The 15,995-nt window shown below is 44.3% G+C and overlaps 1 protein-coding gene across 6 annotated transcripts in view; it reads left to right on the top strand.

The window, feature by feature from the left end:
• RAPGEF1 (Rap guanine nucleotide exchange factor 1) overlaps positions 1 to 15,995 on the top strand; it is an 84,716-nt gene that overhangs the window by 35,631 nt on the left and 33,090 nt on the right. For all 6 annotated transcript variants that reach the window (XM_066332793.1, XM_066332792.1, XM_066332791.1 and 3 more), the window contains exons 3-9: positions 810 to 988; positions 3,693 to 3,849; positions 8,180 to 8,268; positions 8,669 to 8,821; positions 10,187 to 10,310; positions 11,588 to 11,771; positions 12,336 to 12,851. In XM_066332793.1, coding sequence (XP_066188890.1) covers positions 810 to 988; positions 3,693 to 3,849; positions 8,180 to 8,268; positions 8,669 to 8,821; positions 10,187 to 10,310; positions 11,588 to 11,771; positions 12,336 to 12,851 — 1,402 coding nt within the window. The remainder of the gene's footprint in view (positions 1 to 809; positions 989 to 3,692; positions 3,850 to 8,179; positions 8,269 to 8,668; positions 8,822 to 10,186; positions 10,311 to 11,587; positions 11,772 to 12,335; positions 12,852 to 15,995) is intronic.

The raw sequence follows: 15,995 nt of genomic DNA, 5'->3' as shown, positions 1-15,995 counted from the left end.
AAATCAGTGACCACAACTCAGCTTTATTCCAATGAATTGTTCCCTTCTGCAACATTCGTTCAGCAATGCCAAAACTTAGCTTTTACAATTGGTCCTCATGGAATTCTTGTGAGTTCTCTTGTTCCAGCAGCTCACAAAGTGGAGTTGGAGGTTGGATGCTCATCAGAGAGGAGTTTATTTGAATGTTTTCATGTATTTTAGAAGGACATTTAGCAACTGGGCAAGGGGGGTATTGCCTTTAAATTGACAGAGGACAGGTTTAGGTTAGATATTAGGAAGAAATTCTTCCCTGTGAGGGTGGCAAGGCCCTGGCAGAGGTTGCCCAGAGCCACTTTGGCTGTCCCATCCCTAGAAGTGTGCAAGGCCAGGTTGGATGGGGCTTGGACAACCTGGGATAATGGAAGGTGTTCCTGCCCATGGCAGGGAGTGGAGATGGGCTTTAAGGTCCCTTCCAACCCAAACCATTCTGTGAAAGTTTTTTCTTTCACTGTCCCAGTTTAGGGTGTGAGTTTCAAAAGCAGTGTCCTTGATGTCATCAGTGGTGCTAATCTTAGCCTAAAACTGATCAAGATCAGCCTTCAGTTTGGAATGCAGGTAATTCTGAAGGTTGAAGTGTGGGTGTAATCTTGCACTGACTATTCCTTTGAAAGAGTAGTAATTCATTTTAAAAGTGTTTGTGCCAGAAGGGGTTTTTCCACTCCTCCTAGAATACACCTCAGTGTCACCACACTCAGGATTTGTTAAAGGAACCCTGCCCTTAAAAATACTGAAGTTTTAACACATGTCCCCTTTTCTTCCCTCCTCTTTAGAATGTATCATGGCTCGAGGAAAAGGAGAAGGAAGTTGTCAGTGCATTGCGCTATTTTAAGACCATTGTGGACAAAATGGCAATTGATAACAAAGTATTAGAGATGCTGCCAGGCTCAGCAAGTAAAGTGCTGGAAGCCATCCTGCCCTTGGTGCAAACTGACCCACGCATCCAGCAAAGGTGAGTTCCCTTCTTGGATTTTGGGACCATGACAGACCAACAGGCTCCTCCTTTGTCTGAAGAACCTCAGCACAGGAGATGCTGATGAAGTATATGATGACTGCTGTTTTTACTAATTATGTGGTGGTTTTCAGACATCATTTAAAAAGCAGATTCCCTGCTGGGAAGAAGCTCGTGCCGTGGAAAGATAAAGCAAATCAGGCTGCTTCAGAGTGGAGGAAGGAATGGTTCTTAGCATAAACTTGGAAATTCATCATTTTCTAGAGGGAGGTTCTCTTCAGATGCTATTCCTGTTTCTGCGGTCCATGGTGGTATCCTAAAAGCTAGAAAATCCAATAACTTCACCTGAAAAAGGAGTTTATCTTTAGAGTAATCCTTTTTTGTGCTCAGTTTATCCACCCTGATACACAGAAGTCTGAGCCTGCACTCTTAACTGCTTTTTTGGATTTTGCTGGATCAGATACAGAAGTAAATAGATGTACTTCAGCAGATTAACCAGTCCAAGTTTGTGCCTGCTGCACTCAACAGATTATTGCTTTATGTTTTAACAGATTATGTGTATTATGTTTTTACCAGTTAGGCAGTGGGTTTGAAGCCAGGAAAGAAGTAGAAATTTGCCAAAGCCAAGCTCAGCATGGATTATAAGAATTTGTGGTGTTGCCAAGCCATAGAGATATTGTTGGTGTTCATCCCATGGATGCTGGAGCAATCGACTTACAGAAAGCAAACAAACATTGTTGAATAATACTGAAAGAGCAAAGTTAAGACAGAGAAATGCACAGACCTAAGCAGAGAAATGCAGGTGTTTGGTTCCTGAAATCCTGCCAGTTTTTGTGCTGTTCCTGTTTGTTTTCCCATTACATATCTCCACATTTTTTTTCCTTTCAAGATGCTTATTTCAGTGCTGGCACAGGGAAGGTTTATAATGTAGCTGAGGTAGCACTGGGGTGCCAAATACTTTGCAAACAGAGATGTTCAGTTGTGGTTGGCCCCAGTGCTGAGGCCAGGGCTGCTCCTGGCAAAAGGGAGGAGGAAATGGGTGAGTATCACACCTGTGGCTGGGACAGGTAAGATCCAGTTGAGGTTGGATCTGTCCAACCATAATGAGCAGATCTGTTAGAATGAGAATGTTTTCTACACAGTGATAAGTCTCTCTCTGGAGACAGTGTGCATTAAAGCACAGATCCCATGTCCATGCCTTGCCTTGCTTAGCCTCCCAAAAAACCCAAAAGGGGATCTGGCTTTCTCAAAAAGCTGTGTCCTCCTCTCCCTACCTGTGTACTTCAGTGGCAGGACACAAAGGGGTGATTCTGATGGCAAATCCCCCTCAAGAAAAGTGAGCAAGGCTTGTGTCAGTGACAAAGCCCTACGATTGTTGTTGGACTTCTTTTTAGTTTAGGGGAAGCATTTGCATCAAGGAAAAAAGTAATTAAATCTCGCACAAAATGGGCTTTCAATTACTGCCTCCTTAGAAGGAAGCAGACTGAAAGATTAATGGCAAAGAAATCAAAGCTTTAGAAAGAGATGGGGGAGGGCCCTGTTTAGGAAATATCTCCTACCAAGCTAATTTCATTTGAAATGAGAACAAATGGCAAGCAGCAAACCTTAAAAAAAAACCTCAATCAACAACCAAACAATCAAGTCCTTGCCATTGTTTGTATCCCCTGGTTGTAACTTGACAGTAGTTCTTTCCCCAGTCCTGCAAACCTCATTCACCTAAATAAACTCGTTGAAGCTCATGGGCTTGATTCTTTTCTCACAGATAACGAAGTTACTGGAGTTAAGCCAGTGTAGAATGGATACCAGAGAGAAATGGGAAGATTTGGAACAACTTGTATCAGTAATGATTGCAAGATTACACATTCCCTTATCTGTTTATGGTTTTGATGCAGTTTGAAATTGATTTAACATGACAAAGAATTGCTGAAGCGTTGCCATCAGCAGTACTGTTAACATACCTTGTTTAGTGATGAAGTCAGTGTTTTCAGAATGGCCAGGAAAATGCCTGGGAGCACTGTTGTTACAGTTAACTTTTATTTAAAATTGTCATCTTTCCAAAACTCTTTTTTTTTTTTTTTTCCCTTCAGAACAATAGCTTCAATTCTGTTTCTCATTAAAAACAAAACAAAGCAACACCCTTCCTCTTTCAAACCTGAAATTCATTCAGTTCAATTTCTCTACAGAAGTAATTTTAATTACATGTTTTCAGGCATTATAAACAGTGAGGCAGTGATTTGTAAAGGAATGAATAGAGTCAGCTCTCAGTGATCCAAGGTGGTTTTAGGGAGAGCTAATAAAGAAGAAGGATAATACTGAAATAACGTAGCTTAAACCTAAATTTAGGGCTAAATACTTACCTTTAAAGTTAAGGCATAGGATGGAATGTAAATTAAGATGGAAAGAATGTTATTTTTAGCACTGCTGTGTTAACCTACATCCCAGATAATTCCTTCTGATACCTGGGAATGAGCTGTTGATGGTTTGTACCTTCAAACTGTCATCATTTGGTGCTAAAGAACAGGAGAGCAGCTGCACTGGAGGAGAAGCCTGAGCTTTGTCACCTGCTCAACACAAATTCCCAGTGTCAGAGAGCAAAGCAGTGAAATGCACAGCGTGAAACTCACTCTCCTAACATTTGATAACGTCTCCAAAATTTCTCTTTGTTCTTTTTTTGCCCTCAACTGCTCCCTCTCCTGCTGTGCAGTTCTGCCATCTCCTCCTGCTACAGCCGAGTGTACCAGAGCCTGGCCAACCTCATCCGCTGGTCTGACCAGGTGATGCTGGAGGGGGTGAATTCAGAGGACAAGGAGATGGTGACAACAGTGAAGGATGTCATCAAAGCTGTTCTGGATGGAGTCAAGGTACACGAGACAAATATTGTAAAATTTATTATAATTAATGTATTTTAGAAGAGATCTATGTAAACTAGGTTTTTAAGTGCAGGTAAAATATGAACGTCCTATTTCTGCCTTCAGTAAAGTACCCCTTAAATCAACTGTGCCATAAGTTAAATGTTCCTTTTTGGAGTGCTGGTTAAAGACTAGCACGGTTTGGCTCTGAATGTGAACTTCTGGCACGCTCACCCTGGTGTCTGGATGAATTGGAAGAAGCAATGGATCTTTATTCAGCATTGTATTAAATTTTCAGTGAGTCATTCCCAGTCTCCCGTGCAGATTACAAGACGTGGTTTGCACATTTTCTGTCTCAGCAAAATAAAATGAAAATGTTCCCTGTCAATGCCCAAAGAGAGTGAAAGACTCCAGCTCCATCTTTTCAGAGAAATTTCAAGGGATTTGTCAGTTATACATCACCACTCTAAACAGCTGGATTAGGGTGTGGAACAGGTGACGAGCTAAATTCAGTTTTCTGGAGATCAATTTTACATTGCTAATGGAAACATTTAACAGAAACCTTTATATCCATGTCAGACCTGCCTGTAGCATTCCCTCCCTGCTCTACCCTGGAAAAGCTGTTGGCTTCTCTTTCCTTCTGCCTCCTGCTAAGGTTCTTGTACCCATTATTTCTGTGTCCCAGGGTTGTCTCTGGGCTGATCCCTCCTCACCTGTCCTAGCACTGCTTGTAAAAGTTTGGTTGATGTGGGCTTAGGGCACCAGTGGACAGACTGTCATACATCCTGGGAACCTTATTTTGGAAACTGTAGAGAAAGTTCAATCTCTTTCAAGAGCAGGGCTGAACCTAAAGGGGAATGTTTAAATCAACTACACAAGGAAAGTTGGGATAAGAGTTTTAAGAACTGCAGGAGGTGTTTCACCTGGAATTATGGATCAGGAACAGGTATCTTCCATTGTACTCAGACTCAGTTTTATTAAATGGAGCCAAATGCAAGAATGAAGTGGGTCTCCCAAGCTTTGACTGTCACATTTTCAGGCCTCTTGGTTTGATGTCTGCATCATCTGGATATCTCCTTAATGTTACTCAAACACAGTTACTAAAATCTGCTATTACTCCATGAGCCTTTTAAATAAATATCTTTAAAACAAATAATTTCTATCACCTAAAGAAGATGGATTTTCTAGGATTATTTTGCACAATATGCTCTTGAACTTTAAGCTACACATTTTAAAAGCAAAGCCGGTCTTAAATTTGCACAGCAGGAGAGAGGAAAAGACTTTACCCTAAAATCTCAGCTGCTGTTAGCATTGGAATTCAGCAGCAATTTGCAGGATGTGAAAATCTGTCTTGTGTTGTAATTCCCCAGCAAATGGTGAGTTATCACTAGCTGAATCTCTGCTACCAGAGGGGGAGATGAGTTATCCCCAGATGTGGAACAGAGTTGTGTGGTCTCATTGCTGGAGGCTTGGACACACACTGTTCTTTGACTTGAAGCTGTATTTAAACCCTTGGTACCTGTTGCCTTTCAGCCAGAGCTGTGTCCTCTGTGGATTGGGGAAGGTCTGGGATTGGGGAAAGTCTTGGATGTCTGTTCATGAGCCAGCTCAGACTGGGAGCAACATGGACATGTCGGTGCAATGCTGAGCCTGAGCTGTGGAGCCCTGCTCAGCAGCATGGCTATATCAGTCTCTGGTTTGTTTTTAGACTGAAAGTTATTTTGGCCTTCCAGTTGGAGCTGGCTCATGTCTGGTCAGCCTTAGAGCAGATGTGTGGCTCTCTGGGGAGATGGGAGAGTATTTGCCCATCAAGAGGTCAGCATTTAGAAGCAGCATGCATTCACCTCCTGCACAGCAAGGAACAAGGTTATTTTAGAAAGGCTAAGCCACATTTCAGATCTGGAAGCAGAACTGAGAAGATGGACACTTCTCTCCACAGCAGAGCCTATTTTGTTTTTCTGGCAGATCACACAAGAGCCACTTCCACATTTCAGTGCTTACTTCTTTATTTTCAGATTTAAGCATAAAGGAGACTTGTTCACCTCTGTTATTTGATATTTTGATCTCAGGTTTTAGGGCTTTGCTAGCCAGGAAAACAGATTCCTTGGTTTGATTACATAACTTCTCAAAAATCCATCTCATTGTGGAATTTTCAGCTTGCTGAAGCAGCATAGTTTGTAGAGAGGCTTTAATTATCTCTAATTACTGCTGCAGGAATCTCTTGCCTTGCTGATAAGGAATAGCATAATGTGCATCTGGCTCAGTTGTGTGCAGATTACCTCTGTGTGTATGCTGAAGATTTTTGGCTTGATATCCAAATGCTAGTTCTCATTTGGGGATAGCAGAGAGGAGATACATTCAGGGTCTGGTGATATTTGTCAAAGTTGGAAGGGAAAGTGATCCTCTCAGGTAATTGCAACCATGCGTTGCCTTGGTGCCTCTGCTGGAAGGTTTTTTTCCCCCAGTCCCAATGGTTTGAGTAATTCTGAAGATCCTTTTGAGCCAAATTGGATTGATTTTCTCCTGTTTTAGCATACATTCCCATGTGGCAGACAACTGTGTCCATTATGATAGGAAAACTGAGCACTTCAGCCCCGAGTGTCTGGGGCTCCTGTGTGGCAGCACAGCCACCACCACAGTCTGCAGTGTTGGCCTGGCTTTGGCTTAAGGTGGTGAAGAAAGGTCAGGAAAAGGAGACGTTGCATTTTCCCTTCCATAGCCTTTTCAGGAAGATGTTTAAGGACTATTTTGGCTTTTGGTTTGAATTCCCATACATTTTATTTCCATTGTTGTGCTCCTGTGCATTTGCAGTCCTCACTGGCCACTACCCCAAAGGTCGAACCCTGAGTCTGTTAAAGTGCATGAGGATCTCCAAAAACCTTTTCAGCGGTGGAATTTTGTCCCCAGAGGGCAGAAAGGTGGCAATCCATCGTGTCATCACTCAGCCCCGTGATGCCAAATGCAGCCAAAAGAGTCAAGTGATGTTACTGATCAGGACACTTCTCAGAACACACTGTTCCTCACCAGGGCTCTCTGTCCCAGCAGGGACAACTTCATAGTTTTTGTCCCTATGGACATCTGTTTGTGCTCCCTCTTCCCTGTGTGTGGGATGTTCCAGGACAGCTTCTGGAAAGCTGAGTGTGTGTCCTGGTTTATGTTCTGTTGGAGCACCAGCTCACACCAAGGGTGTAAGTAGAGCATGGAGACCAAAGTCAGCTGGGATGGACACTTGGATGGTGTTTGCACCTTATTCGTCTTGCTGTGTGCCTGTTAACCCGTGGAATTTCAGCTTTCAGTAGAGCCTTATGTAAACTAGCAGAACTGGAGCATCAGAGGGATGATGGCAATGACATTCCAGTTGCAGCTACTGCACTGAGAGAGCAATGCCAGTTGTTTCCAAGCTCCACGGACAAGGACACAAAGATGATGCTGGAATGATGATCACTGTACTTCAGGCTGCTTTAAAAATAAATTAAATTAAAATTGATCCTTTATAGTTTCCTTTGTGTAATATGCTGGGAAACCAATAGTGGCAGGAAGCACAGCCAGTTTTCCAGCCTGCCTGTAAGAGAGGCATGTGTTTGTATGTGTGAGCAGATCTATTTGTCAGCATCAGACATCCATAAAATGTTCTCTCCATCTTTCTGGTGTGAATGATTGTTGCTTTGACTGCTGGCAGACTTAGAGTTCAGGATTATCGTGGCCTTATCTCTTTATCCAGAGCCTTATCTGCCTATAACAGATACACTACAGTAGCTCCTTGAATGATTAAGTCTTCTGTTGCTAATGTGTTAAAAGGTGGCTTCAGGGGAAGCAAGCCTTTTAATAGAGGTGTTCACTGTTTAATTTTCGGTTGGGCATTTTACAGAAAACTTGCTTTTTGAAACAAATACGTTCTTATTTAGAAAATATAAAGCAATTCTTTAATGTTGTTTTTGGCTAGATGAAGTACTCTACTGGGTAAGACTGTTTTGTACTTACATCTATGTATGTAAAGCAAATCTACAATTTTCTAGGACGTTGTGTGAACTGGAACACATTGGTGAGATAGAGGAAAGAGGAAGCACAGCAAAAAGACACACATGTGGGTTTGTGTAGAATCCCCATACAGTCAGGGGTAATGAACTTCACTCAAATACTGCCAAAACTTCCTTAGCAGCTGTTCTGCATCATTTGTGTGGCTCTGTACCAGACAAACCCAGTTCAGCTCTCTCTGTGTCCACACCATCATTAAACCATAACCAAGAGTTTACTGCTGTAGCATCCCTTTGTGTTCTGTGATGTTTAGGTGCAGCATTCAGCAAATAGTGTTTATTCTCTTTTTCTTCTCTCCATCCATCAGGAGCTGGTCAGACTCACGATTGAAAAGCAGGAGCATCCCTCTCCCACAAGCCCAGTTAAACCCAGTTTACCAGCATGTAAATCTGACAGGTGGGTCACTGATTTCTTCTGTGGGCAGGACTGATACAGAAGGGACAATTTCTGATTGCTGGCAGTTGAGTTAAATCATTCAGCTGTTCTTCACAGAGGGTGGTGTAGTGTTGTTTATGTAGCCCCCATCCATTTCAGCCCCCATCCATTTCAGCCCCCTATCCATTTCATATTCTCCAAAGAGAATATGCTGTGATAGGAAAGACACCAAAATCTGGCAGTGAAACATCCCATTGTGTCACTGAGCTCTGCATATACATGGAATTCCACCTGCAGATGCAAATTCTGCCTTCTGCTCTAAGTGTCTGATAGCACATGATTTAAAATAGGTGTGGATCTGTCAGCAGGCTGCGTTCCAGCTGTGGTTTTTGATCTACAATCTGTGTTTTGCATGTTGCAGCCCATCAGAACTTCCCCTTACCGACCGAGAAATGGAAATCCTCAACAAAACAACCAATATGACTCAATCCAACGAGCTGCTGACTGACTCCATGGATGAAGAAGTTGCACCTCCTAAACCCCCTCTGCCCAGCATTCGTGTGGCAGAGAACAGGTAATACTGAGCAGCCAGCTGACTGAAGAACACCAGTGCCTCTTACCAGCCTGTTGGGTTTTAAACAGTCTTGCAAAATGTGCATCAAGAGAGGAGGGTTAGTGTTGCTTTTGAATTTCCAGTCCTCCAGAATAATTCTTCCCTGCTCCTGGACTCTGCTTTGTGTTCTCTCTTATTATTTGTGTCTTTTTCTTTCTTTCTTGTTATATGAGGATAGTGCCATGCCTTGACACGTGAGGGGTATCACATAAATCCGTAATAACCTTACATAAAACTGTGTGAATTCCACACTGTACAAGTGTCTTGGGCTCTTTTATCCAATGGGAGATGTTCCTTTAACTTTGGGAGGCAATTACCAAACTGTCCTGCACAGCCAGGTTGTTGGGCTTTGCCTATCAGCTAAAGAGTGAAAGCCAAGAGTGTGTGAAAAAACCCTTGTGCTTGGTTGTTCTTACCCTGCTCTGTGAGTAACCACATGAAAGTTTCTATGTTCTATTTTGAGGAGGAAGAGAAAACCCCCCAATTTGCAGGTTTTTGTATGTGTGTGTGTTGTTTTCCTTCTCTAGTACTGATACTAGTGGCTGGTGTGAAAAATAGGTTTAGTGTTAACTTGAAAACGCGGCATCAAGGGCTGTGGTTGACATTGTGGCTGACAAAAAGAATCTCATTTCTGTGTATTTTATGAATTCTCAAAGGTTATATAAAAATTTCCTGGTATGTTCCAAGAACGGCCCCTGTGTGCTCTTGGGAACTTCTCAGGCTTGATGACTGCCAGAATTACGTGTCAATAGAAGCAAAAACTAAAATTCAGAGGGTTACACTCTTATAAGTTACTGCAAATGTGTGGGTCTGACACAGATTCATGCCAAAACATGGGGCCCTCACAGTGCACGTGGTGAGAGCAGCTCTGACCCTTCTGTTCCCTGAGGTTCACTAAGAAAGCAAAGGCCAAAAAAGAGAATTTGCCTGTCCTGTAAATTTGTGAAACTTTCTGCATTTTTCAGACCTGGAAGGTTTGAGGAGAAGGAGGGACTTCTGTGAATGGAAACAATATATGGGTCATCCAAAACACTTAATTTGGCTTTTTGCTGCTTTTATTAAGAAATAATTACCATGCTAATTAGCTCCATTAAAAATACTTTTTAGAACAGCATTTGTTTTTGTTTGAGAAACACCAACCTTAAAAAAAAAAATCGCTTAACAGGACCTTACCTGGGAGAGTACAAATCGATATTTTTAGTGGATACATTTTGCTGAATAGCTCCTGGCTGACAAAAGCATTCTGGAAAACAACTTGTGAAGCCTCTGAAAATCTTTTTTTCCTGCAAGGGTGATGGAAGCATCAATTCCTGTTGTGTCTTGCAGCCCTCCACCAGCACTGCCCCCTAAAAAACGTCAGTCGGCGCCGTCCCCAACCAGAGTGGCTGTTGTGGCCCCCATGAGCCGAGCTACCAGTGGGTCCAGTTTACCTGTTGGGATCAACAGACAGGTAATGGCATAACCCCCCTGTGAAAGTCAAGGGAAACATGCTGTGAACTGGAGGAGAAGCTCAGTTTGATGCTGTGACCTGCAGCCACACACATCCCTGCATGTCCCTGCTCATCCCAAACAGCCCTGCACAGGCAGCCTGCAGTGGGAGTGGCAGTGGCAGGAACAGCAGTGTCATAAATTATGTGAACAGCTTAATTTTGTTTTTTTTTACAGTGTTGTTGTGTTTAATTAACAAATTGCTACAAACCTTGTAGCCTTGAGCAGCAGCAGAGTGTGAGGATGGGAGTGGCTGTGGGTTGCCATGTCCAATGGATCAGGGGACAGCGGCTGGCTGAGCTCCCTGAGATGTCACCAGGGTTTAGTGGCAGGCCAAGGGAGCATGTGGCTGAGTGAGATCAGAAGTCTGTCTTCATCCAGTCACAATTTAAAACATCTTTTAACTCAAGCAGTAGTTGAAGCTACTGCTCTGACTGCCGCTGGTGCTTTGGGGAAATTTTTCTTGTAGAAAAATGGGGAAGTTGTGTGTGTGTTAATCACATTCCATTTCTTGTGCTTGTCTGGGTTTATGAGGTTGTAAATGGCTGGGTTTGCTTACCCATTCAGGAACTTACTAGCTCAGCAGTGAGGACCTGAATCATATCAAATTGCACAAAAATCAAATCTTGTCCTCATCCCCAAAGCCTCAGCTCTGGCTTAGGGAGCCTCTACAGTCATTTGACTGACTCAGATAAAGCTGTGGCCACTCTTCAGTTAAAACTACAGTCACAATAAGGTTATTCTGAGAGAGTGGGAATAGTTGAGGGGGTTCACTTGCACGTTAATAAGCTTGAGGTAATTTCTGAAATGGGTCCATAGCCATAAGCACAGAAAGTTGTATCTCACTGTAGTTTATTTTCCCTTTGCATGCCCCTGAGGTAACCAAGTATTTGCTAAAGCCCAGATGAGAAATCTTGCAGTGTCATTGCCTTGTCTCAGTGTCATAACAAGTCATCAGACACATGAAGCTGTGAAGAACTTGGTCATCTTCTCAGCATCTGTAAAGTCCAGTGTGGGCCACAGCAACCCCTGCTTGAAATCAAGAGCACACAGAGCTCCCTGGCATGAGCTGTCTACCCAGATCAGAAGGTTTCTGTCTTCTCCATGAGCTTAGAGAGGGCCAGCAGCACTGATCCTCTCCTCTGAGGTCTTTGCTCCTCGAGCTGCATCTTCCTCACTAGCGAACTGCCAAGAGTGATGGTGATTTGATTTTTTTTTTCCTTTTTTTTTGCCCTGAAGGATTTTGATGTTGACTGCTATGCCCAGAGGAGGTTGTCAGGTGGAAGCCACTCCTATGGAGGGGAGTCTCCTCGCCTCTCTCCGTGCAGCAGCATCGGCAAACTGAGCAAGTCTGACGAGCAGCTCTCCTCCCTGGACCGCGACAGCGGCCAGTGCTCCCGCAACACAAGCTGTGAAACCCTGGGTAAGAGAGGCTGCTCTGGGCTCCTGTCCCTCTCTTTGGGAGATGAGGTGCACCAGTTGATGTAGTCAATGCACTGAACTTGCAGCTGCTGTCTTGGAGTTGCTGCAGGCGGTTCAGTGCAGAGCTGTTCTGTCACAGAGGGAAAAAGCCCAGGGGAATGTGTTTCACTTGCTGTAGGTGATGGTTCTCAAGCTCAGTTCAGCTCTCTAGTGAAATGTTTTCTTCATTTCAGCCCTGTCTGCAGAAATGACAGTCCTGGTAGACTAAAGCAGTGTTTTTTCTACATGCTAGGAAAGAAAATGAAAATATAAATATGACACAAATTATGTCTGCAGTCATCTACCTATTGAATTTTTGTTATTTGTTTGCTAGTGTAAAGAATTAATGATGAGTTATATGAAGGCTGGATGTTACAGAAGGTGTAAAAAGATGGTCGCAGCTGCAAGGAAATTCCACTCTGATTAAAATGAGCTGAATAATTAACTGCTAGAATGGGAGGGACAGAACCAAGAAGGGCTAAAGAGTGTAAGAGAGAAACTAATACATCATTCTCTGTTGTGCCAGATCAATCGGATCACTATGATCCAGACTACGAATTTCTGCAGCAGGACCTCTCCAACGCTGATCAACCCCCTCAGCAAGGGTCAGGTGTCCTCAGCCCATTGCCAGAGTCCTTGGGTGAGTCTGGCTCCCCTTTCCATGGACACACTTTCCAGCTCCCGCAGGGCAGCTCTCCTCCACTGGAATTCTGCAGCCTCTCAGGAGCAGCGCAGCCAACAGAGACTCCCCCAGCTTTACCAGAGAAGAAGAGGAGGAGTGCAGCCTCCCAGACCTCAGATAGCTCGAGCTGCAGGGTGTCCTACGAGAGGCACCCTTCCCAGTACGACAACATCTCCGAGGATGACCTGCAGAATGCCGTGGTTGTCCCCACTATGTCCTTCACGCCCTTTGCTGCTGTTCTGCCTTTCCAGCAGGGAAACTCCTCAGCACCCGTGGAATTCATTGCTGGTTTTGCTGCTCCAAATTCGAACAGTGACCCAGAAAAGCCGCCGCCTCTGCCGGAGAAGAAAAACAAACACAGTAAGCAAGTTCCTGCGTTTGGGTTTTACTTTTACCTCGTGGTTGTCCTGCTTCTGACCATCATTAAGTAGTGGTGATCATGGTCATGCTCTTATTTGAGTGGGTCAAAAGCTGTTAGTCCGTATGAAAGACATGGAGGGGAAATGTCAGTGCTGTGGTGGGCAGGGAGTGATTCCTGGGGCCAAGGAAGATCCAGGCCCAAGGGATCTGGAATCACACAGCATCTTCATTAATGTACTGAGACCATGTATACCTGAACTCTGCCTTGCAGATCTTTCTGGTTTATTCTCCCTTTTTAAGTCCATTCCTTCCACCACTCCCCAATTTTGTTTTCCCACTGCAGAGAAGAGTTGGGTCCTCTCCAAGAGCTTGGAGAAAGGACTGCTTTTCTGTCCAAACCCAGCCTTGCCAGAGCAGTTACTTGGCAATAGGAGCACAGTCACCCACATAGCTGTGCAAGACAACACTATTAACTGGAGTCCAGTGTTTTGCTACAGGATCTCGTTTCCTTTGGATGCCTGAGAATTTCCCACATCATTAAGACAAGCAGCCTCTAAAAGCAAAGGCTCCTGTCCCCAGCCAGACTCCTGGCACATCAGGGCTGACCACATCTCAAGCTCACAACCTTCTTCTGATTTCCTTAATGTTCATGGCTGAAAAATGTGAAACCTCTTGCCAAACAGGCAGCCACAGTGCTCTGCCAGGGAAGGCTGTGGAGTGCACAGTGAGATCCAGCAGATACTGGTTTACTGGTCCCTGGCTGGCTTTGCAGCTGTGTGTTGCATGAGGAGGTAAAGTATACAAGATGTGGAGGAAGAGCATTACATGGCATGGCTGGCAGCCCAAGAGAAGAGCTGATTTCAAAGCACTGAGTTGGCCTTCTGGCTCCTTTCTGCAGTTTACAGACTTCTCACTGAGAATAATTTTTGCCCAGAGAGGTTGTGGACTCCGTGTCCCTGGAGGTGTTCCAGGACAGGCTGGATGGGGCTCTGAGCAACCTGGCCTAGTGGAAGGTGTCCCTGTCCATGGTAGGGAGGTTGAAACTGGATCCTTTCAGGACCCAAACTAGTCTAAGATGCTGCAATTCTACGGATAAGGTGGGAGTTAGAGGAGTGTGTGGTGTCAGGATGTATTCTCTTCATTCCTATGTAGTGCACTCTGCCAGTCACTTCTTTAAAAATATGCCTTGTCTAAAAGCATTTCCATTATCCCTAAGTGACCAGTCCACATGAGTAACCCTCAGGGATTTTACTCAGAGCACAAGGCTTGACCCACCTGGAAGTGAGGGTCATCCAAGTGTCCCCATATGCAGGAAATCTCTTTTGTTCCTCTCTGGTAATCAAGCAGTTACAGACGCTAAAATCAGGTAAAAAAGAGGCTGAGATGGTTGGTTGAGGACAACAGGAGGGAAGTAAAAGGGCACAGCCAAGGGTTATACTGTTCAAAATCCTCTCCTGCAGTATAAGCAGGGTCTGTGATAATAGAGCACATTAGTGCAGGATGTGATCCTTGTGGGTCTGCTGTTACTGCTGAGGGATGGCTGTTGCATCACTCAGGCTGGGATGGATGCAGGGAAATGCACCTCTGTGCACGTAGGCAGCTTCAGTGGAGGGGAGATTCCCGAGTGAATCGTGGGTAGGAGGCAGTTTGACATTAGAAAGGGAGATCTGAGCTGTTTGCTTCTGTCTTTAAGCCCCATGTCTTTGTTTTCTGGTATCACAAAAGATGCCAAAGAGTTACTTGCAAACAAGTTTAAAAGCAATCTGCATTATTGCCTGAGCACAACTTTGACCTCAGTACCTTGTGTGAATTTTCTTTGATGTTGGATTAGAGTTAATTGTAATCTGACACTATCAGAAATTTTGGGAGTATTGATCATACTGCATTGTTAGGAGAGGTAGGAGCTATTACCTAATGTGTTGTCAACTCTGATGATTTGATAAAATATCCTTGCTGCAAAACTTTTTGGTAATAGTCCTAGGGCTGATAGCTGACCACTGCAAATTTTTTAGTTGCATTCACTCAGAACTTGTTTTACATTGTTCTTACTCCACAGTATATCACACCACAGATTTGTGGTTGCTAGTTTTACTTTTATTTTCAGCATTTAAAAGGCCAGTCAAACATTACTCAGGCTCTGTGGTGACACCCAGGATAGTTTTTGCCCAGAGGCTGATGGATGGAGATATTCTTGTGTAATCACACAGGGCTGCTTCCACAACCTCAACAAGCTCCTGGGATCTGGAGGAGCTGCATGGATTTGTTAAAAAGATCCAGAACTCACACAGATGGGACTTTTGTAATGCCTTTGTTCTGGGTCATCTTTTGGTAGCTGGCAGTAAGTGTTGCAGCAGAGACACGCTGGTGGTATTTTTATTGGTAATATACAGAAGATCTGCTTGAGTTAACCTTGTGAATTGCTGTGAGCTGTGCCTCAGAGGGACCTCCAAGAATTGACTTCTGTATAATTTAAACAGAGGAGTGATAGGGCTTTTAGTCTGGCGTGAATTATGGTTGTTTTACTGTGCTCTAAGAGCACATGTTACTGTGCTAAGGGCAAATTACTCCAGACTTCTGCTTGAGCACCAGCCCCGTGCTCCTGCTGAACGAGACACAGACATGGAACAGCTTCTGCCATTAAGAGCCCAGAGTCAGAAATAACAAGATCCTTTCCCCAAACAGCTTGGAAACTACTGGTGAGGCACTTATTCATGTTTCCCTCCTTGTCAGTGGGAACAAAACGCAGCCTGGTGCCCAGTGAGCAGCTGGTATTTAACTGCAGGAACCACGCTGAGGGCAGGCTGGGCTTAGCCAGCGGATAATGCGAGCTCTGTGAGGAGCAGCTCTCCTCCCAGAGGTGACAGCAACTACTGGCTCATTGACCTTGACTTCTCCACTGAGTTGCTGTGTGGTATAGCTTAAAAATGTCCATTATTTTGGCTCTTGCCCATGCACACTGATCTGTTGTGCAGGGCCTGGCTGCCAGCAGCACTAGGGTCAGGCTGTGCTGTCAGTGAGCTCTCCAGGGGATTGCTGGTGTGCCTCAGCTTATTGCAGGTGTGCCTTAGTGCTGGTCATCTCCTAATAACCCCCTTAGACTCCAACAACCACTGCTCCTCTCCTGGAGCCCTGTTGCTGCCAGGA

The sequence above is a fragment of the Sylvia atricapilla genome, chromosome 19 (genome assembly GCF_009819655.1).
Source record: "Sylvia atricapilla isolate bSylAtr1 chromosome 19, bSylAtr1.pri, whole genome shotgun sequence".
NCBI classification, from domain to species: Eukaryota; Metazoa; Chordata; class Aves; order Passeriformes; family Sylviidae; genus Sylvia; species Sylvia atricapilla.
The sequence above is the reverse complement of the archived record's forward strand: the minus strand, read 5'-3'. Positions and strand labels throughout refer to the sequence as shown.